The sequence below is a fragment of the Felis catus genome, chromosome B4, assembly GCF_018350175.1.
Source record: "Felis catus isolate Fca126 chromosome B4, F.catus_Fca126_mat1.0, whole genome shotgun sequence".
In the NCBI taxonomy this organism is placed as follows: domain Eukaryota; kingdom Metazoa; phylum Chordata; class Mammalia; order Carnivora; family Felidae; genus Felis; species Felis catus.
This window is the reverse complement of record NC_058374.1, coordinates 139,226,384-139,252,862: the sequence shown is the minus strand read 5'-3', so window position 1 is coordinate 139,252,862 and position 26,479 is coordinate 139,226,384. Positions and strand designations below refer to the sequence as shown.

General features: G+C 58.9%; 1 protein-coding gene across 5 annotated transcripts in view; it reads right to left on the bottom strand.

Annotated features, from left to right (window-relative positions):
• Window positions 1-11,321: 11,321 nt before the first annotated feature.
• The window catches only part of TBC1D22A (TBC1 domain family member 22A), a 326,941-nt gene continuing 311,783 nt past the window's right edge, over window positions 11,322-26,479 (bottom strand). For 4 of the 5 annotated variants that reach the window (XM_019835739.3, XM_019835737.3, XM_019835742.3 and 1 more), the window contains one exon: window positions 11,322-13,113. In XM_019835739.3, coding sequence (XP_019691298.2) covers window positions 12,985-13,113 — 129 coding nt within the window. In that variant the 3' untranslated portion in view covers window positions 11,322-12,984. The remainder of the gene's footprint in view (window positions 13,114-26,479) is intronic. The other variant, XR_006601196.1, reaches the window with a different exon arrangement.

The following is a 26,479-nucleotide window of genomic DNA, read 5'->3' as shown; positions in this document are numbered from 1 at the left end:
GGGGAGACCCCGTGGGGGGACGCCCCACCTGCAGCTGGGGGGCCTCGCCACCTCCCTCTCCTCCTCTGTTGTCCAGTTCCTGCATGGTGTGGACGTGCTTGTTGTGGGAAAATGCCTGTGGACACAGAGATACGGACCAGACCCGGAGTCGGGGGCATCCCGGCCCGCAGGCCCCCGGGGACACAGGCCTCTGGGCCACAGGGCAGGCCCGCCCCCGGCCTCCTTCCCCCTCAAAAATTCACGATTGCACTTCCTCATTCCTGCCACTTAGCAACGTCGTTTCGAACAGCTCGACTTACAGTTGTGACTTTGGAGTCGGATCATTTTCCCCTTTCTTCGACGGCCAGTTAGCAGAAGCCCAGAGGCATTCCCAACCAAACCTCTAAAACTGGAATAAAGCAGCAAATGGCCTTCACGGACAACAAGTGTGAGCGAGGGAGGCTGGGGGAGGGGCGGGTGTGCCCATCACCCCCTCGCCGGCCACGCCTACCAGGCCCATGTCCACACCCACACCTGCCACACCCACATCTGTGCTCACGCTCCCCACACCCCCACGGCCCCCATGCCCACTCCCACCACATCCACACCCATGCCCGTGCCGACCACACCCACGCCTGCCACACCCACCAGGCCCATGCCCCCCACACCCACCACGTCCCTGCCCACACCCACTATACCCACACCCAGCACGTCCACACTCACACCCACTGCACCCAAGTCCTCGTCCGCCATACCCACACCCATTATACCCACATCCACACCCACGCCCATGCCGACCACGCCCACGCCTGCCACACCCACCAGGCCCATGCCCCCCACACCCACTATACCCACACCCAGCACGTCCACACTCACACTCACTGCACCCAAGTCCTCGTCCGCCATACCCACACCCATTATACCCACATCCACACCCACGCCCATGCCGACCACGCCCACGCCTGCCACACCCACCAGGCCCATGCCCCCCACACCCACTATACCCACACCCAGCACGTCCACACTCACACTCACTGCACCCAAGTCCTCATCCGCCACACCCACACCCACCATACCCACGTCCACACCCTCGCCCGCCACGTCCACAGCCCCGCCCACCACACCCCCCATTCTGGACCCAGCCCTCTCAAGACGTCCCTCCCTCCCTCCACACTCTCCGAGGGTCCCCTCAGGGATGACCAGAGAACGCCTCCATTCTCTGACTCCAACCAGGCAACCCCCAGGCGACCCGTGGCCCGTGGCCTGCAGGAAAGCCTGACCATTTGGTCCGGGACGGTGGACAAAGGGTCTCCTGTGCGGGATGAAGGCGTGCACCTGCACGTTTCCTTCAGCTCACTCCCAGCTCCTCCCTAGGAGGCTGCCCTGGCCTGGGGGTGGCCAAGGCCGAGGCCGGTCCCTGCCAGGACGAGGGGACGGAGGCTGCCAGCCCTTTCCTGTCACCTCCAGCAAGTGTGAGGGCCAGGGCTGGGTGGGGCACTGCAGGACAGGTCATAGCTGTCCAGGTCCACGACGGAGCCACCACATGAAGACCTTTACAGTGGGCGGTGGCTGAGACCGGCGGGGACTGCCCAGCCAGAGAAGGACGCTCCGGGCAGAAGGGAGGAGAACAGGGGTGCCGGTGACCAGGGTCAGGTGGGAGAGCATGGAGACAGCAGGGCTGACACCTGGCGGGCAGCTGCTCCAAAGGGGGCGGAGCCAGGCCGGAGTCAGTGTCCCCACGAGCCTGGCCCAGCGCCCCTGACGGTCCAGGACTGCAGGTCACCCCAGGGGCCCAGCCTCCAACCCCAGAGCTCAAGCCCCACTGTGGCCACCACGCTGCGGCCACTCCAGTGGCAGGGGCTGAGATCCACCAGAACTGCACACCCACACACATGTGCACACACGTGCACGTGCGCACACACACGCTGTCTCTCCCTCCCTCCGTCTCCTGCTTCTCTGCAGAGATCACAGGTCATCACCGGGCTCACAAAATTAAATATCTAAAAGAGGCTGGGAACTCATCTTGGTTTCTATGGCGACATGAGAATAATTCACATTTCCCAGTCAAACTGAGAGAGAATATACTTTTCCTCACGTTGTGGTGGCCAATTATTTTTAATAGCCAGGTCAGGGAGGCTGTCCCCAGGTCCTGTCCCCCCATTAGCTTCCCCAGGCAGCAGCCTTGTGAGGACGATGGCCGCTGAGGGTTTATTAAGACACTACAGTCTGGGGTGGGGAGCAGGGACTTGTCACCCAGGAGGCCAGGGTCAGCCTGCGTCCTGCACCCTCTCCCTCAACTCCACTGGGCTGACCGAGGGCTCGCAGGGGAGCCGCAGGCTCCGGGCTCCCCCCAGGCCTGACACCACTGATGTCACTTACTGGGATGTCCCCGAATGTCTCTTCTGCTCTGTGCCCCTCAGGATCTTGACCCCTGGAGTGAATTCCTAACACCTGCCCGTGAGGCCATCAGTGTCTCCACAGACCACAGTGCCCGGACACAGTAGGCGCCCCATAACTGATTACTGAGTAGAAGGACCAGCCACCGAACCCTGACAACCAGGCTGGCCTTATCATGCCTCTTTCTGGGTGAAACCCTTCTTCCAGGGTCACCATGTGGTGGACTTGGGGTCCAGGCCAGTCCAGGACCCACTGGAGCCTTAAAAATGAGCAGGGGTGCCTGGGTGGCGCAGTCAGTTAAGCATCCGACTTCAGCCAGGTCACGATCTCGCGGTCCGTGGGTTCGAGCCCCGCATCGGGCTCTGGGCTGATGGCTCAGAGCCTGGAGCCTGTTTCCGATTCTGTGTCTCCCTCTCTCTCTGCCCCTCCCCCATTCATGCTCTGTCTCTCTCTGTACCAAAAATAAATAAACGTTGAAAAAAAAAATTTAATAAAAAAAAAAAAATGAGCAAGGACTAGTCAGAGGCCCAGCAGGAGGCGACCCTGAGCTCATAAAAGGTGATCATGGAGGTCACGGTCTGGGCTCTGGAGAACACAAATGGGGTGGGGGAGAAGGGGGGGCCTGAGCGGGGGTGTCAGGGCACGAGGGTGCACGGCCCAAGAACCACATGATGCCCTTCCAAGCCGGCTTCTATGCTTTTCCAGGCTGACCCCAGCTGCCCTCCACCGTGGCTGCCTCTGGCTCACGTCCTGAGTCAGAGACAGATGGACGTGTGTCGTCAGGTCCCATGGCTGCTGGGACGGCCACGATTCTCCCAGACGTGCTCCCACGTGGACTTGGCAGTGGCCCCGAGGGCGTGGCCGCCCCTGTGCCCCGCAGAGCGAGACAGGCCCTCCGCTCCCCAGCCTGCTCACCCTCTGGACCCGACCTGACGCCCTTTCTCGGATGTGCCGTAGGTGTGCATCTCCCCTTCCAGACGCCACTGCATTTCCAACAGAACTGGGACTCTGTGGAAACTTCTCTTTTCCGCTCAGCCGGCCCCCTCCCTTCATGTCACTTGCTTCCCTCCCCCTCGCCAGGCCCAGCTCCCTGACTTCCCGAGCCTGCGGATGTGCACCCCCCTGACCTCTGGGCTGGCGGCAGCTCTGGGTATGTCTCCACCCCCACCCAAGGAGGCTCCGTATCTTCTTAACGGTCACCCGTTTTGTTTTCTACTCCCAGTTTGGGTCACTGAGCAATCCATTCACCAGAACAATCTGGAGCTGATGTCCGTCCCTCCACGTTCTCTTCCACGGGCTCTGAGTCCAGTTCACAATCACAGGAGCAGGAGCATCGGGCAGAACTAAAAGCTGATTATCCCCAAAGCACAGAAGGGGGTCTGTGTGCCGTGAACTCTCAGTCTGCAGACCTTCTAGGAAGAGTGCATACATCTACAAAGGCAGCGGTCGAACAGCCCCCTGTGTGGCTGCCCCCAGCCTGCTGGGTGTGGGCCAAGGTCAAGGTGCAGCCAGCAGCGGCTCCCCAGGCCCACACTCCACTTTCGGCAGACCCTGGGTGAAAACCCCCCAGTGAAAATCCCCAGTGAAAACCCCCCAGCCAGCCTTTTCTGGTGCATAAGAACCCAGGGCCCCTGCCCAGGCCACAGAAGTTAAGAGACAATAACACAGCTTCGTGGTCCAGTATAGGGCCCAGCAGGCTGTCGTTAGCTCTAAGTCTAAAGTTCTTTCTTGTCCAGCAAGAGAGAGGATGTCCGCTCGAGAGATGTCCGCCATTCTAGAGAAGGCAAATGTCCGGGAGAAGACAAGAGCCCCGATTAAGGGTCCTTGCTCTATTTTTATTAGGATCAGAAGGCTCACAAACGTGGTGATGGACGTGCACAAAGAGAAAATGAAACTGTGAATGATAACTCATGGAAGCGAGGGAAAGGGGGTTCAGGGGTTTGGGTTAACGCAAAACAAAATCCTGGCGCTGGGCGGATGGGAAGACAGGAGGCGCCGTGTCTGTTTATCTTAGCTAGCCCAGGGGATGAGACAGACAGGGCACGTAACCTCAGGGCTAACAAGGCACCTTTCTTTTGTTAATCAGCTCTGCTCTGGGCAGCTTCACCCACAGTGCAGCGGTCTATAGTCCTAAGCATCTGCTTACCTAATTTGGTCCACCCTTCCTGTGAAAGCAGTTTTCTGCTATGGTACTATAGTCTGGGCTGGAGGCCTTTGTGAAGGGACAGGTCTGTGACCCCACCCCAACCCCCGTCCAAGTTTTCAGTGAGCATTTATCTACTCAGGGTTTTATTTCCTTCTTGAGTCAGGTCTTGTATTTTTCTAGAAAATTGCCCATTTCATCCAGGTTTTCAAATTCTCAAGTATAAAGCTCGTCGTAGGATGCACTTAGGATTTAAAATAATTAACAGACCATTTTTTTACTGCAGTTTTTAAGTCACGGCAAGGTTAAGTGGAAGTTAAGAGACTTCCCAGATATCCCGCCCCCACCATGCACAGCGTCCGTCAACATCCCCCACCAGACGGGCACTCGACACCCTCCATGAACCCACACTGATAGGTCATCATCCCTAGTTCCCAGTGGTGCCCGGTCTGTGGGTTCGGACAAGTGCAGGACCTGGATCCATCATCACAGCACCATACACAGGCGTCTCCCCGCCCTGCAGACCCGCCGTATTCTGCCTGCTCATCCCTCCCTTGACCCCTGGCAGCCACTGCTCTTTTTAGTGTCCCCACAGTTTTGCCTTTTCCAGAATGTCTTATAGATGCAATCACACAACACGCGGCCTTTTCAGACTGGCCTCTTTCACTTTATAACATCTAAGCTTCCTCCTCAAAGTGTCTTCTCATGGTTTCACAATTCATTCTCTTTGGCGCCAAATAGCATTCCACTGTCTGCACGGACCACTGTGTGAATCCACTCACCTACTGAAGGACATCTCGGCTGCTTCCAGGTTTTGGCGATTATGAATCAACGTTCATCTGTAGCTTTCTGTGTGGACATAATTTTACACCTCTGGGTGACTACCAAGGACAGCGGCTGCTGGGTCATACAGGTGGGGCAGGTTTAATTTCGGAAGACACCGCTGAGCTGTCCATGGTGCTGAACCATCCTGCATTCCCAGCAGCCGTGGACGAGCATTCCCACTGCTCCGTGTGGCAGAGTCTTGTTTGAATTTACATTTCCCAAGGACATACCATGTTGAGCCTCTTTTAAGGTACTTATTTGCCATCTGTGTATTTTCTTGGTGAGGTGTCTACTAAGGTCTGTAGCCCATGCTTTCATCAGGCTATTCATTCTATTGTTGAGTTTTAAGGGTTTTTGTATATTTTGGTTAACTGTCGTGTAGCCAAAGATTTTTGCAATGATTTTCTGCCCGTATGTGGCTTGTCTTCTCATTTTTTTTAATGTTTTTTTTAAAATTTTGTTTTATTTATTTTTGAGAGAAAGAGAGAGAGAGACAGAATGAGCAGGGGAGGGGCAGAGAGAGAGGGAGACACAGCATCTGAAGACAGGCTCCGGGCTCCAAGGTGTCAGCACAGAGCCCAACGTGGGGCTTGAACTCACAAACTATAAAATCATGACTTGAGCCGAAGATGGACGTTTAACTGACTCAGCCATCCAAGTGCCCCCTCTTTTTTAAAATGTTTATTTTTGAGAGAGAGAGAGAGAGAGAGAGAGAGAGAGAGAGAGAGAGAGAGAGAGAAAGTGGGGGAGGGGCAGAGAGAGAGGGAGACACAGAATCTGAAGCAGGCTCCAGGCTCCGAGCTGTCAGCACAGACCCCAATGTGGGGTTCGAACCCACTAACTGTGAGATCATGACCTAAGCTGAAATCGGATGCTTAACTGACTGAGCCACCCAGGCGCCCATCTTCTCATTCTCTTGATGCTTATTTTTAAAGTCTCTTCAGCTGTAGTTGCCTTTTTTCTTCTAATATGGATTATATCCTTTAGAAATGTGTCTCTTCTTCATTCAACAAACATTTATTCAGCCTTTACAATGTGCAAGTGCTATTTCTGAAAGCAGGAGATGCACCAACTACAAAGCAGACCAAGACCCCACCCTGGTGCAGCTGTGCTGTTCCTCTGTTCTTTCCATTTGTTACTCATTTCCATTATTTGTGCTGTTTTCTCTTCCAGCAACTTCTGCTTCTGTATCATGCTAATCTTCATGGTTTTTCTTTTTTTTTTGCACTTTTGCTCTCATATTCTATTTCCAGCTTAAATTGAATGTGGAGCTAAATTCTTTTAAGTATCTATTGTCTTCTAACAATATATTTTTAAGGCTATAAATTTTCCTCTAATTACCGTGTTAGCTGCATCCCCCAAGTCCGCTACTTTAGTTTCTTACTGTCATTTTGTAATTTCCAGTATGATTCCACTTATACTTTAGGAGGTTATTTATATGTACATGGGAGTTTTGGCATTTAAGTTTTCTCTCATTGGTTTTGATTTTTAACATTATTGCACTCTGGACAGAACTTATGGGCCTGTATACTATTGAGGCTTTGGGTTCTTAAAATTTCCTTTGTGACAGGTCAAACGTTTGTAAGTGTTTCTCATGTGCTAAAAGTAAATGCACATTGTTTGTGGAAATCAAAATTCTATTAGATCAAAAAATGATTTTTCTTTAAATCTCTCCTTTTTAAACTTTCCCCTGCTCAGTCCACATTTTCTGCAAGAGGTGCGTTAGCACATCCCATGCGCCGTGGAAAGGCCGATCTTTGCCGAAGTTGTGTCACTCTTTGCTTTCAGATGGGGCTACGTTTTTTTATTTACACAGACCAGAGACTGGCATGCTCTGTGATCGTAGGACATACGTGCCCCTTTGTCCTGTGAATGCTCTTCAAATACGTTTTAGGAGAACACAGATATTCTCGGCCATGCTTTCTTTTGGTTAATATTTCTCACACTTTTTTTCACCCTTTTATTTCAAACTTCGTGCCTAGGTGTATCTCTTGTAAACAGTATGTTACTGGATTTTATGGGGTTTTAAAAAGTATGATGTGAATCTCTTTGCACAGGTGAGTTTAAGTTACCATGACCCCTTGCTTACGTGGACTTACACGGCCCATGCTATTTACCACATTGTCCCTTTGCTTTTTCCAGATCCTCTTTCCCAGCTTCTCTGGACTTGATCAGTTTTGTTTATTTGCTTTCTTTTCCCCTCTCCTGGAAGTTATACACTCTATTTCTACCCTTAAATTAAAAAAAAAAAATTGTAAGGTTTATTTATTTTTGAGAGACAGAGCGTCAATGGAGGAGGGGCAGAGAGAGAGGGAGACAGAGAATCCAAAGCAGGATCCAGGCTCTGAGCTGTCAGCACAGGGCCTGACGCGGGGTTCAAACTCATGAACCACGAGATCATGACCTGAGCCGAAGTCGGACCCTTAACCAACTGAACCACCCAGGCACACCCCTTCTACCCTTAAATTTTAAATAGTTTCTTAAACTTGCATTTTCTAAGACATTCCCGAGTGACCCGGCTGAGCAGGTCCGCAGCCGCCTGCCGCAGGTCCCTGAAGATGGGGGGGCCGTGGGTTCTCTGCCAACTCACCCACTCCCCACCAATGACGGGAGAATCCCATCACAAGGTTCCCCTCTATCCGAAAGTGGACCATTCCTAAAATCTTCCCTAAGCCAAAGTGACATAAAGGAAAGAGACAATTAACATTAACTTATATGAAAAGATGTCTCAGTATTCCCAGACCCCAAAAAATCACGTCTTAGGCTTTTCTGACGCCTTAGGGCAAGCACATCTTGCTAACGGATGCACAAAGTGGCTTGAGATAAGGGACTGATGCCGACAGACATGGTTCAGAGCTGTGGCGGCCGGATGCTGAGATGCTGAGTGTGTGGTGGGGAAGGAGCTGGGCGACATCATTCTCGCTGCATCTAAAACAGCCCGTTGTGGAACCAACGCTGAATGCCATTTTCCCCTTTTGCCTTTTTTCATAAAAGCGACAGTCCTCTCTGGATGTCTTCTGGTTAGAGAAAACAGGTACCAATGTGGGTTTTTCGTAAAAGTGACGTGGGGTAATGCAAACTTTTGAAAAGCAGGGGACACCTCTACTAGAAATCCATGCTGGAAAAGCACTCAGAAACATAGATGTTCATCACAGCATCATTGCTCAACGGGAGAAAACTGGAAGCAACTTGATGTACAGTAAGGGAATAAATGAATTATGTTAATCCATGCAACACAATATTATGCAGTCATTAAAATCATGTCTGACGAATTTTAATGATAGGAGAAAGCACTTAGGATATTAGCGCTGCGAGGTGTCCTCTGGAGGCCTCTTTCTTTCTTTCGGCAGGAAGGAAACAGACGCTGCCCAGCGCCGGGGGACGTGAGGGAGGCTGGGGTCGAGGGGAGTGATACGACGCACCCCCTCCCCAAGAACGGCTAAGGCCATCCCAAGTGTGGGTGAGGACGTGGGGGAACGAGGACCTTCCTGCCCTGCGGTGGAAATGTAAACTGGAAAACCACTTTGGCAAAGAGTCTGCCATCATCTACGAGAGTGGCTGAAATACACCACCCGGCCCTGCAATTCTACTTCCTGACGAGCACCCGGCAGGACGCTGTGCCAAGGGACACGCACGCGGTGTTCACAGCAGCAGGATTTGTAACAGCCCCAAACTGGAAACAACCCAAATCTGTTGTGGCCCATTCATACAAGGGGAAAGCGACAGAAAGGAACAAACCACAGCTACCCCAGACGCAGCGTCCACAAGCAGAAAGTGGGGAAAGGTGAGTCGCTCACTGAGAGGGATCCTGTGCAACTCCTTCAGACAACAGAGCTGGGGTGGCGTGAACGCTGGGAAGAGGGGCCCCCCGGGAGATGCGGGGTGCGGGCCAGGGGCTCTCCTTGACCACAGCTGTGGAGCCCGGTGCCTGCTTGGGGATCACTCACGGGGCACTAGATTTGTGAGGTGCCCCCTTCTGCGAGCATTACGCTTCGGTCTAAAAGTAGAAGCGACAACGAAAGCCGCTGAGAAAAACATAAAGACAGAGAGAGCAGACTGGTCTTCCATGGTCGCGAAACAAGCTGCCACCAGCTCGGCCCAGGGCTGCCCTGCAACTGCCGACGGAGCCCCACGTCTCATGCCCGCTCCCCCCACTCGACTGTTACTGACGGGCGCGTCTTACTGACCTCTTGTGCCCCTCCTCCTGGAGAACTGCCCGCTTTCTGTGCTGTGCGCATTCTTATTTCCAGAGTTACTTCCGAGAACCCTGTACGTATTCAGGAACGTAAGCGTCTCACGTGTCTGCTCAGCTTGCTATCACTGATCCTCGCCTGGGCGCTGGCCGTCCTCACGGCTGCTCCGCGCTGCATCGGCCTGGGTTGTGCGGTCACTGGCGTCACGCTAGGAAAGCCGTTGGCCACTCCCTGTTATAAAAATATCTATTTGTATTGTGGGCACTTCAGGGAATTTTAATTTGTATGTTTAAACCCATCTGTCTGGAATGCATTTGGATATGTATGTTTTTTTCCCTAGATGGACAATCAGCTTCCAGTTGGCAAGGGGACGGGCTGGGAGTTAGATCCTTTGCGTGTGGTCACACGGCGGCTGCTGAATCAGGGGCCACTGGACGAGGGAGGCAGGCCTGGAGGACGAGCAGGGCAGACCCCTGGGCAGCCATGACCCACGGTGCCAACGAGCAGCAGGCAAGGGGGTAAAGGAGAGAGGGTCCACTGGGGTGGGGCAGGACGGGGGGGGGCTGCGGGAGAGCCCCCACTGCCTGACACGGAGCAGTGGTGGCCCACGTCCTGAGTAAGCTTCACAGGACGGTGGCTCTGACCGCACACCCACCGGCCGTGCCCCAGCGGGAAACGTCCAGCTCGAGGCAGACGGCACCCGGAGGCCCAGGCACGTCAGAGACGGGACCGGCCTGTTCAAACACAGAGGGGGCTCCTCCCACCTCAGAGCCAGGCTCGGCACCGGCACAGAAGCCCTGCCCACCGGCCCGTCCTTTGGGGCACACAGGCCTCCACCCCGACCTTTCCCTGCCTCCCGGGACCTCACCCCTCCCTGGCGTGTCTGACCTTGCTGGGACCCGGCTGCCCCAGGAGCTCGTCTCTGGCACTTTCCACCTGGCAGCAGTGCTGACAGGCAAGGCCTCTCCAGGTGGCCTGGCAGGGGGAAGCTCAAGGGGACGGGGGTCAGGGGCGTACCTCAGGACCCCGGGGCTCGAGCCACCTGTGGGGGCTGAGACCCCAAAGTGGGCCCGAAGAGCCGGGCCACGAACGCCAACAAATCGCGACCACGAATAGCAGCGGTGGCCAGCTCTGAGCTGTGACCCGCACCGGAGCCTTCCACCTTCCAACCGGGGAGGGCCGCTGCGTCTCCGTCCCGCGAGCACAGTGACAAGGTCTGGGCGTCAGCCCCAGCTCAGCGCGGCACTCAGCCACAGGGGGAGGGTGAGCATTATCACCCGGCAGGGTCTCCTGCCCTCCACCCAGGGACGGCACCTGACCCCACCCCACCAGTGGACGGCATAAGACGGCAGAGAGCAGAGCACTGCCTGGGGAGTCCCCACCACGGAGGGAGGTGCGGATGTGGGGTGCCGAGGGGCACGGGGCACCATAAAAGCAGCTGAGAAGCTGGGGCTCACGGGGCCAAGAGGGTGGGAGCCAGGAAGCAGGGATGGCTACATCCCGGGTCCCGGAAGGCACTCGACTGCTGTGGCAGGGTGGGGAGGCCCCTCCTGTCCCAGGCCGGCCTGGAGGTGAGCCCCAGAGGTGCAGGGCTGGGGTTTGGGGCCCAACCCGAGTACGACTGACCCCTGCTCTGCCTTGAACCTCTATCTCCCTGAGAGGTCCCCCCGGGATTCGACAAGACTGGGTGCCACGCCCGGGTCAGGCCTGGCACACATGCCCCACCCTCAGCTGTTCCTGGGCTCCCCCGCTCTCCTAGGAGAGTCCTTGAATCAGGCAGAGGCTGGGGGTTCACTGCATCTTTATTCCCATTTGAACACATCGTATTCCAGACAGAACACCCTTTAATCGTTCCAAATCGACCTGCTCAGACTCATAGGCACTCGCGCATCAACAAGCCTGCATTCAACTTCAGGGTCAGACACACACGCACAGGAAAATCCATGCGGAACCTCATTTAAAGTCGCAGATCCTCCTGTTTGAAGAACAAACGGCCTCGAGAGGCAGATGTTTGGGGGGCCCAACACCTTGGCCGCACGGAGCGCTCTGAGCTAAGACAGCGGTTCCTGGGGGCCGGGGTGGGGGAGGGGCTGCCTGCACACGGCCACGGGCGGCTCTTCCTGGAACCGGGTGCCCCGGCTGAGAAGGGGTGCAGGCCGGAGGGCCGCTGGGTGCCGGAGAGGAGCCCCCGACCCCAGGGGCTGGGGCTCTGAGGCGACCCCTCTGCTGACCTGGGAGCACCTCCCATTCACAGAGCATTTTGTGCTCACTTCCACACCACATGTAATGACCCAGGAATGTTTTTAATGAGAAAAAGGACACACATGTCACACGTGTGTATGTACTCAAGTCCCGTTTGCAGCCTCCCCGCAGCATCCTCACGCCGAGCTGTGCAAACACGGGGCACCGGCCTGGCTGTTCCAGGACCGGAAGCAGGTGCCAAGGACAAGGGCCTGTCCCGGCTGAGGGGTCGGAGTTGTCCCCAGAGCCTCGGAGCATCCACGTCCCTGCCGGCCACACGCCTGCACAGGCAGGGGCGGGTGGACGTGTGCCGGGACCCCGCAGAGCCCCAGGCAGGCCAGTCCAGAACCTTCCGCACTTGGGCTCTCTGCTTGGTGACCGACGAACGGCGGGGAGCAAGCATGTCTGTAACCCGCCGGAGACGTGGAAGGTGCGGCCAGGCTGAGGCGAGTGGTAGGAGAGCTCCAATTATCGAGGCCGAACCCTGCCCATCCCGCGGGCCCAGCGCAGGGCGCGGGATCCCCGGCCTCAGCCTGTGTGGCTCGTCCCCGGGGCCACAGGGCTCTGAGCCCCTCACCTCCCGGCGGAACAGCACAGGGGCTCCTGAGGGCTGAGGGCTCCTTTTGAAGAGGACGGGATGCAAAGCAGGGCCTTTACTCCGCTCCTCCCCCCTGCTCCCGAGCCAGAGCCTCACCAAGAGAGAAGGGACAGCCACAGCGAAAGTGACGGCAGTTACAGGAACAAGGGCAACGCCCAGAAGCCCTGTGGGGACGGAGACTTCACAGGTTGGGGCAGTTCACTTCTTATTTTGTCTATATTTTATTCTCTTTCACTCAACAGAATAGGATTTTTGCATTTCAAAGCAGGTATGAGATGGCCACCACCTCCTTCTGCCCCTGGCACCAGACAGCAGGCCTCTCCCGGAGGGTCTGGCTCTCGGGCTGCCGCGCCCTGGGGGCTCCAGGAGGTGGTCATTTGGCAAGGACGCTCCGGGGACAGGGAGGGAGACGCCCGCCCACCTCTGGCCCCCTGAGCGGCCGGGACCCTCCCCTGGCTCTCTTTGGTATCTCAGGCGACAGAGGCGCCCCCGGCCAGGCCCCGGCCCTCCCCTGCGCCCGGGGCTGGCCAGCCCCCTGGAGGGCAGGCCGCTCCAACAAGGCCTCTCCTTGGCCACCGGCCCGCAGCCACGGCTGTGCTGGCCCTGGCTCACTTCTTGTAGTGATTGGGGGCGTCCGCGAAAGCAAACTTCAGGCGGTAGGCCTCCGCCAGCAGCAGGCTGATGTCTTCATCGCCCCAGTGGGCCGTGGGCAGGTTCTGAAGGAAAAGCAGCAGCTCCTGGGGGGAGACAGACAAGCCCGGGTCAGAGGAGGTGACCAGTAGCGGGGCGGGGGCTCCCCTCGGTGGGGACTGGCCAGAGGGGGCTCACAGCTTCCTAGACGCCGTGAATCGCGTCCCCTCCCCTCTGTACCCTGAAAGGCCCCAAGCCCCGTGGCCAGGAGGAAGGCCCTCATGTGCCCCCCCCCATCCCTTTTTGGCGATGCTGCTGGGACGCGGAGGGCAGTGCTACCCACGCTTCACAGCTGTGACCTCTCTGAACGGACCCCTCGCGCTCCACGGTGCGGGTGCTGGTCTGGGTGGCTGGGGGGGGGTGCTGGCTGCAGGTGTGCCACCCCAGCCCAAGACCCTGAAGAATCCAGAAGTAGGGCCCCCTACCCCCTGGCCTGGGTGGACTTTGGGCCCAGATTTCTGTGCCTCCGGTGACATTCCTTCAGCAGGGACACTAGGGCCATCATGGACAGGTGTGTGCCCCTGCTGGGTGGGCGGGGGGGACACACCGCGGAGCCCGTCACTGTCTTCACTTGATACTCTGTTTCCAGGAAAGACCAGGCTGCAGACCCTCGGCTGCCCCCAGCCCACCCCCATAGGACACAGGAACCATCTCAAGAGCCCACGGTTTGGAAACCAGAGTCAGAGATACGGAGGAAGGTGCTGGACAGGAAAAACACGGCCCAGGGCCTCAGCGATACACACAGCCCTCCCTGCACACTGATCAGCTCCTCTGACGGACAACAGTCCTCGTCCAGAGCAACCAGCGACGCCACCAAGGGCGGGGTGGGTCTTGGGGGCACAGGCCCCAGCACCCAGGGGGGTTTAGCAGGACTGGGGAGGGCTGTGTGGCCAGGATGGCTTCCCGGGTGGGGGGGATCTCCAGGGAGGAGGAATGGGGGCCTGGGTCATGGGGTCAGGGCAAGGCTGGAGGCCAGACTCCCTCTCAGGGGGCAGGCTGGCACCATGCAGATACCTGCCAGCTCTGGCCCCTCCCACCCGCCCAGCCCATCAGACCAGACCCGAGTGAGCCCAAAGGGTGGCTGGGGTTCCAAGGGGCTGGTGCCACTCCTCCAAAGTCCCAGCAGGGAACAGGGCACAGGGAGGGCCCCACACTGGGGCTGCCCCTCCCTGCCTGACGAAGGGGAGACTCACACAGGCCCCACCCGCCGAGCCTCCTGTCCCCACAAGGCTGTGACCAGAGGGTGGGAGGCATGAGGAGGGGCTGCCGAGAGAGGCAGGTGCTCCATTCACATCCTGGCCCAGCCCTGGGCGGACCCTCCTCTCCGAGCCCCACCCCTTCATCTGTGGGCCAGCGCTGGGAGCGCTCAGGCCTCGGGCTCCACAACACGTCTGGACTCACACCCGCCACTGCCCGCCTCGGGGGCGTGGGGGGCCTCAGGCTCCTCATCCGCAGAGTGGGGTCTCAGTTCCCGCCAGGGGCCGGGCGCGGAGCCACGCGGCGCCTCGTGTCTGCTGTGCCGTGCAGGGCGCTCCCCCTCCCGCGAGCCGCCCCCAGGACCCCCCTGCACCGGCGCCTCACCGCTGCCGCTTTACCCCTTCCTCAACCCCATTTCCTGTTGCATCTGGGATACTTTGTGGGGGCCTTGAAATTGAATTCACGGAGCAAATTTCAGTGGCAGAATGTCCCCAGGGACACATCAACATCAATCTGCTGTCTTTCACCATTAGGTGCAACTTACACGGACGCCAATCCAATTCTGAGCAGGTCGTAAATAAATACCTTTGGTTTTATTTTTAATCCACTTCGCTTCATATTATCATGACCTCGCTACTTGCGAGGTGAGAAGCAATACCCTCCCATTACGGTAACTCACCAACCCCGCTGCACACTCAATTTCAGAATCTAATTTAGTCCCCCAGGTTCACTGGATGGAGGCAGAATAGAGAAGCCCAGCGCCTCGCAGCCTGCAATGCTAAAGAAGGAAAAATCTATCCGGGTGACCTTTACGGGAGGCAAAGAACACAGCCAAACGCATCCTTAAATACAGATTTCTTCTTTAAAAAGGCCTGTCTTATTTATGCACCGGGCAGAGATGGCTCCGATCCAGGAGGCACGGACGGTTATTGGCCATGAGCTGTTTTGCATTACCCACATCATTCAGGTAAAGGGCCATCGCTCGTGAAGCTGTCAGCGGGTCACATCCCAGGGGTCCGGCCCTCCCTGGGCGGGGGGGGGGGGGGTCTGCCTTTGAAGCAACGGTGGACAGGAAGGGCTGCGTCCCACAAACCGCAGAAAGACGAAACGGAGCTCCATCAACAGCACCCTGCCCTGTGAGCAGACATGACAAGTGACAAGGAGAGGAAGGTTTGCTCACGACGCTGCCGTCCTAAGAAATCAGACGAGTCGGGTCCCTGTAAGTCTCTCCCCGGTGCTCCGCGAGATGCCACTTGTCAACACAGCCGCAGCAAGAGTGCGCCCCGGGGCACCTGCCGTTCACTGCTAGCCCGTTGTCACGTGCTCCATGGGCACCTGACCTGTGCTGTCCGCAGGGAGGGCCCCGCCCGCACACCTGGAGGTCTGCGCTTCTGAGCCCTGTCCACACCTCAGAATCAGCCGGGGAGCTCCGGAACCCCACTAACACTCAGGTCGAGCCGTGGGACAGCCAGCCCGGAATCCCAGGGGTGGGCCTGGACATAACGGCCCGCCTCTCGGGATGATGAGCGGCTTGGCCCGCACTCCGGACACCCTGACGCTCCATCGTGAGCCTGTGGATGGCAGCCAGACTTCCCTGTCACAGGCCATCCCCCGCGGAGGCCACCAGTGCCCCCCTCCCAGGTACCGGCGGGCCAGGTGCGCACAGCCCCGGCACAGGCAGGGGTGTTGTTGCAAGCCCCCGGGGAAGCGGGTCAGAAGCCCCGAGCTGGCCGTTCCCAGCAGCTCACCACCACAAACAGCAAGGGACAGGACACCTTCCACCTGGAAATGGGTGGGTTCCAAGAGGAACCTGCTAACGTGAGACAGCAAACGTTTTCACTTCGGGTGCTTCTCACCAACAGGGTTTTATTTTTCCAGCCTGATGAACCACACCGCCATGTGCAAAGCAGGATTACGTGTGTGTCCCGGGAAGGACGCAATGGTGACACGCCAGCATACCTGGGCTCCAGGAGAGTGGGCCGGGGCCCCTCCCAAGCCCCCAGAGCTCCCTGTTTGGCTGCCCCTTGCGGAGGCTCCCCGGGGCGTGGGCTGAAGTGGCAGGGCGAGGGGGCGGCAGGCTATGGCTCAGCCATCAGAGGACCTGGGTCCAAGCCCCACTCTGCTGCCGTCATGACCCCACGGCCCTCTGCCACGGGGTGACCGGCCTCCTCTGTGACGTCTAAGTGCAGGCATCCCTGTACCCCTGAAACAAAACGTCCGGGCCGAGGTGGCGCTCGGTGTCAGCGCTTGGTGGCCCAGTGAGCCTGCCCGCCAACGAGGCTCAGATCCCAGTCCTGCCTCGGTTGGTCACACGACCCTGGGCGAGGCTCCCGACTCTGTACCTCAACCCTCATGTGTCAACAGGGACAAGAACGTCCCTCCCTCCCTGGGTCGTGAACGCGTGCAGAGTGCCTGTGACAGTGTCCGTAGGTACAAAGCACAAACTAAGTGTCCCCCGCAGCTGTGAGGACCCACCACTACGGGGTCGTTCCTAGGATTCAGTCCCTGTTAGCACTCAGTCATCATTGCCACAGTCACCGTTCGTGGTCAAAGTAAGAGTGGTAGTGGCGGGAGCAGCAGTTTTGATAAATAAGTGATCATCCGTGGGAAACACAGATAGTTTAGCAGGTAAGTTTAACAAGAAATGCAATTCTCGCTGGATGGTCCGCGAAGAGGGGCAGCGCAGGCACGCAGCGGGTTTGGGGGACAAATGTCCGAGGGAGGAAATGCATCCCAGGTGCTGACCCGCAGCCGTGGACCCAGGGAGGCCCTGAGCCTGCGCAGTGGCACCGAGGCTGGTCATCCTGAGGCTGCCAGCGAACAGGAGAGGACACTGCTTCTCGGCCTCTTTGGCCCAGATTTTCAAGTTCTAACGTCAGGTACAAAATGAGTCATGTTTACCTTAAAATCTTCCCAAGGAGCGACCGAGCATAAGCTGTTACATGCACCAGAGACAGGGGCCGAGCCATCGCTCTGCTCTGTGCCTGGATCACACCTGGACGGGGCTCTCTCTGCAAGCCCCTCGGCCTCCCCCTGCAGCTGACAGATCCAGGCTGCTCGGAGGGACGCTGCCCGGCTGCTTGGCCACAGGGCTCCAGGCTCCAGGCCCCAAGAACACACCCCTTGGCCAGTGAAGGTGTCTGGCCCTCCCTGGGCGACAGGAAGTTGGGTCTGTCTGCGGAAGAGAGGAAGTGGTGTGGCCAGCACCCGGTGGAGGCGTAAGCAGGTGTCTCCCGCCGGAACGGCAAGTCAGGAGACACCGGGCGAGAAAGGACAGGAAAGGACCCAGGAAGGGCAGACGCTCCTGACCTCATCCGTCCGTCCGTCCCTTTGCTCGTGACTGCGCACCGAGCGTGGCCTGTGTGCCCAGCACGACGCAGCAAAAGCCAGCAGCTCTGCCCCCAGGGGCCCAGCCTGAAGGGGCACCTGAGCCGGCATGTGCAGAGGTGGGGACCGGGCGACAGACAGGTACGTGACCACGAAATGCAAGACATTCGGTCCTGTGCAGTCATGACCGGCCCTCCTGTCCGCCAGCCACCACTGAGCCCCCATGGGTGTGCGTCACGGAGAGCGCACCCCAGACTTCTAGGAAGAAGGGCCTCCCGTCAGCCCGGCCACCACAGAGCCCCTCAGGTACCCATCACAGAGAGCAAATTCCGGGCTTCTAGTAGGAAGTCTGCACAAAATCTGTAAAGTGCTTCTTAATAGTGCTTATGTTGATTACAGGTTGAAAGATGGTATTTCTGATTTCTGGGTCAAATAAAATATTAGCTAATTTCACCTGGTTTTCTCCACTTCTGTGAGGCCACCAGAAAATTTAAGATTTCCCACACGGCAGGGATGACGCTCCACAGGACGGCCTGCTCTGAGGAACACGAAGAATCCCACTTTCCAGCTGTGCCCCCCACCCCCCACCCACGGCAAGCAGCCTGGCCTGCAGATGGCGTGGACCAGTGCCTTTCTCCGTGGACCCCCTGGCAGAGAGAACATTCTGGAAGGCCCCCACAGACAGCAGGAAGGGCGGAACACATCGACGCCTGCTCCTCCGTGTGGCAGAGAGCACACAGAGGTCAGCTTAAAAGCTGTTCAAGTCAGGGGTTTACAAATTGCCAACTCGCAGAGATGAATAAATTAATCACGACGGGGCTAAAAGGGCCCATTTGCCGACCCTTATTATCTCTCCCCTTAACTGGGAAGGAAGAAACAGGAGTCCCTCGCTGACACACGAGTCAGGTAGCAGGGCTAATTGGTTTAACTCCCTTTTCCATCCACATTCCGACGTTCGATTTGTGCAGCTTGGCTAGAAAACCTCACGGCTTGGGCACTCCGGCCATCTGCAAGGCAGGCCCTGGTGTCATCCGGGGGGGCCTGGGGGCGCAGGGCAGCAGCATGGGGCTGCTGGTGGGTGGGCCTTGGGCACCTCCCAGCCAGTCTTCTGGGGGAGGAGACCAAGGCACAGGCAGGCCGGACGCCTGGAGCCAGGCCCTGGGTGGCTTGGAACCCACAGCGCAAGGCGAGGCCACAGCCCAGGCGGCCGGCAACCCCGGGAGTTGAGCCCCTCATCTAGGAGGTGGGGACCGTGACCGGGACCGCCTCCAGGCTCGTGGAGGCCTGCGTGTCAGAGCTGAGCCGGCTGCAGAACAGGTGCTACAGGAAGGCGTCGGCCGCGTCACCGTCATCCTGTCCACACCCGAGGTCCCGGGCACTACTCACCCTCGGAGGACACAGGAGCAGTCCCTCGAAGGGCTGTGCTGAGAATGGAGTCAGCACACCCGGGTGGCACGATGCCTGGCACGCGGGAGCCCGTTGCCACGCTGTCACCGCTGCCACCACCAGGCCACCACTGCCACGCCTACTCACAGCTGAAGGTGGATCGGTACACGTGTCCCCCGGGCGCTGACGTGCGCCCTCTGTGAGCACAGGGCTGGTCGAGCCACTGCAGCCGGCCTCCCGCCCGCCCTGCTCCCGGGCAGCGCCTCGGACCACACACTGCAGGGGTCGGGGGTCATGGTCCCCCGAAGCCATGGCCCCTGACAGCCGGCAGAGGGACAGGTCATTTGTATTCCTGCCCGTGCAGGAGCTGCTAGGGTCTGATCCATATTCAACATAAAATCTCTGTTCTTGGTAAGTACACGTGTAAAACAGCACATAAAAAAGCGGCCCGGATTAAATTATACCAGAAGGGGTTGAGGCGTCTGCCGCAGTGCCGGCGGCACGGGGAGAATGCTAACGGACGCCGGGAGCTCCGGGCTGGGCCTCGCTGGGCACCCCCGGGGGCGGGGAAGGGGCGGGGCGGGCACGCAGGGCGAGCACGGGAGCCGGGACCCGTTGGGCCATCTTCCCTGGAACGGCGTGGCTCCTCTCCCGCCGCGGTCCTCTCGCGTCTGCTCCTGGCGGCCCACCTGGGCCAGGATCGCTTCCCACGGGGACAGCGCCTGCCCTGCTCCAAGTGTCCCCACGGGTCTGTGGGAGCAGGCGTGGCAGTGGCCGGCGTGGACTGGACTGCTATTCAGCCTGTCATGGCCACCCGGGGCCGTCGTGTGCATCCGCGGTCGGTCAACCACAAAGCTGCCCTCTGTGAGTTGCTCACTTGGTGCCAAGCACCGCGCTGCATGGCGACCGTGACGACCAACCCTGGGGCACCCACCCCTCATGTCTACAAGGATCCTGGGGGACCCCCACCCCCAGTGCCAGGGGAGGTTGGGGCTGCAGAAAGCAGAGTCAAGCAGGCTGGGCGTGGGGGCTGCCCACCCCAGACCTGAACCTGACCACCACACGGCGCTCGCTGCCTGCGGGGCTAGGTGCTCGGAGGCACCGCCCCGTCCTGCGTCCCCACTCTCCTCTCAAACCTAGAAGGGCATCTCACCAGAGCCCTGCAGCCCCGGGCTGGCGGTCAGACGGCGGAGGCTAAGACGGCGGGTGGGGTGACGCCGGGGGAGCCAGAAAGTCCCTCAAGGAGGCGGGGGACCGGACCTGGTAAACCACGTCTCTGTCCCGCCCCCCGATCCTCGGTGTCTGGGCACCGGCCACGGCTGGGAGGGGCCCTCCCTTCTTTGTCTTAGCCCTTCTCTCTCCATCCCACATGGTGCCCTTTACGTCAACAGATGAAAGAACACAGGACACGACCTGACATGCGGTGGACACGCAAGTCACCGCTCGGGAGGGCCAGTCCTCTGGCCAAGCTCCCGCCCATGCGGGAGGACCCGCCCAGTCCTCTCCTGCGTCCCCACCAGTGACTGACCCAGCCCAAGAAGGGAGCCTCCCTGCCCTCTCCAGGGTGGTGGCTACGCTGTGATGTCCTCACGGTCACATCCTCACCTCACCTCCAGGACGGAGAAGTGGCTGGGCAGCACCCACTTGCCTGACGTGGCCCCCCGGCGCCCGGCTACCCCTGGGGCCGCTTCCACCCCCACCCCCTGACCTACGACAGCTGATTTCTTTGACAATCCAGTTATTAGCTTGACAATCCTGTCAAGTTCTGGACCAAACCAGGGCTAAAAATAGAAGCTGGTGACAGCCGGCTGGGACAGACGGCCAGCTGCCAGGCTGGCCGACCCGCTGGTGACAGCCTTCCACGAGGTGCAGAATCAAAGGTGACACCGTCGTAGAGCGATCTGAGGCCCCGATGGCTCAGGGAGGCACGCTGTCCTTATAGTTAATTTGATACTTCTTTTCCAAAAAAGGAATTCTAAACAGAATTTGGGTCCTGAAAACACGAGCTTGGCACGAGTGCCCCAATCCAGGCAGCCTTTCTGCTTCACGTGTCCACACTCACCAAGGGGTGTCCTGTCCGCACACAGGGAGTACCCGAAGTCCCGGCGCGGCGATCAGAGTCACCTCCTCCCGTGGGCACCTTTCCGCCTTGAGGGACGTGGGGCCAGGCGGCTAGTCACAGACAGGGCACGGCAAGATGTCATTGCGGAGGCGTCCTCGCAGAGGGCCCACTAGGGAAGGACGCGCACGTCCAGGAGGAGGCCTGCTCACCACCTCCAGTGGTCCCCTAGTGTCGGTCCTCCCTGATCCTCCCCTCTTCCTGAAGCCCCCCCCCCCCCCCCGCCAGCATCCCCGTGCCTGAAGCCCCTTCCCACTGCCTGGCCACCTTCCAGTGTCCTCGGTAACCCTCCTCAGTGCCAGGCCCTCTCTGCCCCTGCAGCCCTCCCCAGGGGATGTCCTCCAGGGCCAAGGTCACCTCCCATCTCTGCCCCCACCATGACCACGCCCTCAACTCACATGTCTGACGGCTGCACACCTGCACGCCCTGGCGTCTACCTGGCGTCTAAAAGGGTCTCAAACTGGGTACGGCTCCCCTGCCCTGGCCCTGCCCCCCAACCAGCCCTCCCCACCCCCCTGCTCTCAACTTGGACCAACACAAAGGGGCCCACGCTACCCTCCTCAGCCCTAGGTGGCGGCTGAGACACCGAGGCTTCCTCTCCGCCAGGGAGAAGGGCCGTCAGGCGGGGCCGCGGCTGCAGCCCGGGCACGAGCACATTCCACAGCAACACATCCCACCTCCAACGGCTGCGTCTAAACAGGTGGTGATTCTGATGTGCACAGCTGGCTTCAGACTCGCTGGCAAAATGGCATTTTCCTTGTGCTGGACGCCGTAAATCTGTTTCAGGTCTGTGTCTCACACCGACTTGCCCGCCGCCGGGGAGGCCGGGAGGACAGACGCACGGTGTGGCTCAGCTCCGCCAAGGCCAGCCTTTGCACCCGCGCCTACCGGGAACCGCCGGCCTGGCTCAGGCCGGGGGGCCGTGGGGGGTGCGCCCAGAGCCACAAGAGCGGAGGGCGGGGCACACGTTGGGGAAGCGCCTCAGGGCACCTGGAGCGGGGGCAGAGTGACGGCACCCTGAGGTGGCAGGTCTGCGTCACGGGCTCCCGGTGAAGAAAGCCGCCATTTTCTCCCTGACCGCGCTGCTCCAGAAGCTGCTCCCGGACCCTCGGAGGCTGTGGGGAGTGACTGACCCCCATGGTGTGAGCCCCGCAAGCCCACCCAGGGTCCGCCCTTGGGGACCACACGCCACGGGACCCTGTGCCCCACCTGCCGCAGCACGAAACTGGGGAGAACAAGGTCATCCACCTCACCGGGCACAGCAGGGTCCGATACGAGAGGACGCGAGAAGGGGCTCCGTGGTGACCGTGTAATCCCGGGCACGTGCCGCATGTCCACCACTCTCCACGAGGGGGTCTCCTGTGTCCTGGTCCCATGTGGATGCAGGGACCGTGCAGAGGGCACGCAGCACCCTAAGCTGGTTGGGGGCCGAGACCCAAGGGGGAAGGGCCCGCTCAGGAGAGGGAGCCAAGGAGGCTGCGAGGCTGGTGGAGGCTGGGGCACTGGCCCGGGGACCTGGAGGTCACTGGAGGTCCCTCACGCGTGCCCAGTGGTCAGCACGGGGCTGGCTGCGTGCCTGCTGAATACGCACGGTGCCCACAGTGGGCAGGCCAAGAAGCAAAGGGCTAGCCATGGAGGCACCAATAACGCAGGTGCAGACGGGCCAAGGCACAGGGAGCCCTGGCAGACCCCCCGCAACTGAGCTGGACGGAGAAGGCTCCGGGGCCCACTGGACACACTGGGTGAGGCCCAGAGGTCAGAGTGCAGGGTGAATCCTGGGCCACGGCGATCAACTTAAAAAAATACTTTCAGAGCACTTTTGGATTCACAGTAAAATTGGGCAGAAAGTACAGAGCCTTCCCACCTACCCCCTGTCCCCCCAACAGCCTCCCCCATTATCAGGTTCTCCCACCAGACGCTGCGTCTGTCGTAACCGATGGCCCCACAGCCACACATGACGGCCACCCAGAGTCCGCAGTCCCACACGAGGGTTCACGCTGGGTGTTGTACGTCCCATGGGTTTGGACGAACAAACAGTGACACGCGTCCACCGCTGTTAATGTCACACAGAGAAGTCTCGCTGCCCTGAACATCCTCTGTGCTCCCCGTTCACCCTTCCCTCCTCCAAACCCCTGTCGACCACTGGTTCTTCCACTGTCTCCGCGGTCGTGCCCTTTCCGGAAGGTGACGTGGAGCAGGAATCAGACGGCGTATGGCCTTTTCGCGGGCGTCTTTCGCTCACTGATGCGCATTTAAGGTTCATCCCTGTCTGTTCATGGCCTGGTGGCTCCCTTCGCTTTAGCCCTGAAGAATACACCCATCATCTGGATGGACCACAGCTTACGTGTCCATTCACCTGCTGCAGGACGTCTTGGTGGGTTCCAAGTTCCGGTGATTATTACGAATGAACACCCATCGGTAGGTTTCTGTGTGGACGTAAGTGTTCCACTCCTTTGGGCAAACTGCTGGGTCGTATGTTAGGAGTCCGTTCACCTTGGTAAGGAGCCACCACGCCGTCCTCCACGGTGGCCACGCCATCCCGCGTTCCCGGCGGCCGCAGACGAGCGTCCCCGGTGCTCCGCGTCCTCGCCGGCGCTGCGTGCCGTCGGGGAGGCAGACGCCAGCCATGCCGACGGACGCGATTCTCGGTGTTGTCGTCTGCACTTCCCTGACGGTGCGCCATGTGGAGCACCTGCCCGTGCGCGGACTTCCCGTCCGTACGTCTTCTTTGGTAAGGTGTCCGCACAAGATCTTCTGCCCGTTTTTTAATTGGGTTGTTTTCTTCTTGAGTTTGAAGAGTTCTCTGCATACTCAGGACAGCGGCCCTTCATGAGACCTAGTTTGCAATGATTTTCTCCCCGGTCTGCGGCTCGTCTTCTCATTTTCTTGACAGCGTCTTTCACGGAGCAGAAGTTTCTCATTGTAATGCTGTCCGGCTCATCAATTATTTCCTTCACGGATCGTGCCCGTGGAGTTGCATCTAAAATGTCATCACCAAACCCAAGGTCATCTAGGTTTCCTCCTCCATGATCTTCGGGGAGTTTTTGATAAAACTTTACGGTTTACACGTAGGTCTATGATCTAGTTTTTAATTTTTGTGAAGACGGTAAGGTCTGTGTCTACGTTTTTTTGCATGTGATGTCTGGTTGCTCAGTGCCACCTCCTGAACGTCTTTGCTCCTTTGTCAGGGATCGGTGACTGTATCTACACGGGTCCACTTCCGCACTCTGGATCCCATTCCGTTGATCTGTTTGTCTGTTCTGCCTTTGGGGACACCACAGCGCCTTGTGGGGAGTCTTGATGCCCAGAAGGCAACGCCTGTCCTCCGACGGTCTTCCTCTCTGTATCGTGGGGGCTGCTCTGGGTCCTGTGTCTCCATATGAACTTTGGAATCAGTCTGCTGACATCCCGGGGCGCCGATCGACTTGGGATTATGAAGAGGGGAGCTCACAGGGCCCCGGGGGCCGAGCTCCCAAGGGCTCTGACCACTGCTCTTCTGACGCCCTGACTTGAGTGGTGGGCCCCACCCCCAGCCCTGGGCTGCAGGAACAAGTGAGGATAACCAGGAGGGGCCTGGACACCCGGCTCCGGGCCTGTGGTGTCCTGCTCTGGACCGGGAGATGCACTAGTGAGGACACCCCTGCTGACGCTGATCTTGGGGTGCCCCCACATTGTTCTCACTTCATCCAGCAAGCTCAGGGAAACGTACTATATCCATTTTACAGATGAGAAGCCAAAGAACAGACTTGCAAAATGGCTTTTCACAGCCATGCGAGAGGCAGATGACCAAGCCAGCAGGCTAAGCCCCCCACAAAGTCAGCAGGACCCAGGCCCCACTCTCTTAGGACAGACGAGGGGTCCCGGTATTCACTCAGGTCCAGAGCGAAGGGTTGGCAGCGGGCTGGGCCCACGTGGCCGTGTCCACGCTGTGCTGAGGGCACGATCGGTGCTGTGACAGGTGCAGGAGGCGGTCCAAGCAGGCCAGTCCCGCAGCCCTGAGCTCAGTGCCCCGCACTGGGCTGCTGCTTGCTGCTCTTGAGCGCAGACCTGCCCTCGCTGCCTCTGAGGAGGAGGTGGAAACAGGCGTGACACAAACACAGGGTGTCTGCTGGGTGCAGCCCCGGGGGGTGGGCCCCCACCCTGAAGGGGCTCATCTGAGGCGGGTGAGAAGATCCACACTATGGAGCGGACAGGGAAGGGGCCGGGCCAAAGGGCTCACAACAGCCTCGAACTTGGAGGTTGTGATCACCCAGGGTCCACATCATGAGCCTCACCACCCTCTTGGAAACCCCCGGGGAAGCCATCACATCCTCAAAACAATAAACGTCTAAAAGCCCAGGTGCCTGGAGCCTGGAGACCTCAGCGTCCCCCGGACTCCACACACGCCAGCACTCGTCTGCTGGGGGCTCCCGTGACACCCGTGCCAGCTCTGCCCTCGCTCCCGGCCTATGAGCCCCCCTGGGCAGGGGGGAGTACAGGGTTGCCCGGCCTCACCTCTACACCACTCCCCTGCCCAGCCCACTGCTGAATGAATGAGCCCCCCTACAAACCAGCCAACGCAACCTTCCCATCCGCATGGCAGAGCAACCCCCAACCCAAGTTCCACTGCACCCCTGCCCCCTGCAGAAGGTCTCAGGAACCAGCCAGGCCTGGGCACCCAGGCAGGGCCTCCTGGTTATGGACAGATGGCACATGACCTCAGGGGGACGCACTTCTGGCACGGCCAGCCCTGTCCCACCACATCACAATTGCTGAAAACAGAAGACACCTAGAGAGCGTCTGTGGAAGACAGAGACACAAGATGCCAGGTGCAGCCTGACTGTGACACAAGGTGAAGGTGTGTCCCCCACCTCTCTGAGCACACCGCACACGGGCCCCTGGGTCCCCACGATGCCGGGGCACAGGCGTGCGTGAGACACAGGCGGACGGTGCATGTGCAAGTCCTCTGACGAGACCTCCAGGGGCGGTGAGCCAGCTCGCACGCAGGATCCTCTAAGAACAGTGAACTGTGCTCACGTGAAGCTCTCACAAACGCTGGTGACACGTAAGGATGGCCAGAGAAAGTTTTCAAAAGAACAAAATAATTTTCAGGGGCAGAGATGTTTTTCTGTTTATAACTGGCAGCTTCCGGTTCCGGTGAATGCAGGGGCCACTGGGCTGGTCTTACCATTACTTCTCAGCCTTCTTCTGAGCTGTCTTCACGGTGGGCCACGCCCGGCGCCCACACTGGCCACGGTCACGGCGCCTCTGCATCTGACATCACCTGCTTTTATCTCTTCCATCCTGTGACAACTGGTTCGCTTTTCCCGCCACCCTGAACCTCGCTTTTGACCAATTCCCGTCTGTCTGGCTGCAGGACAGTCTGGCGATACTCAGTAGGCACC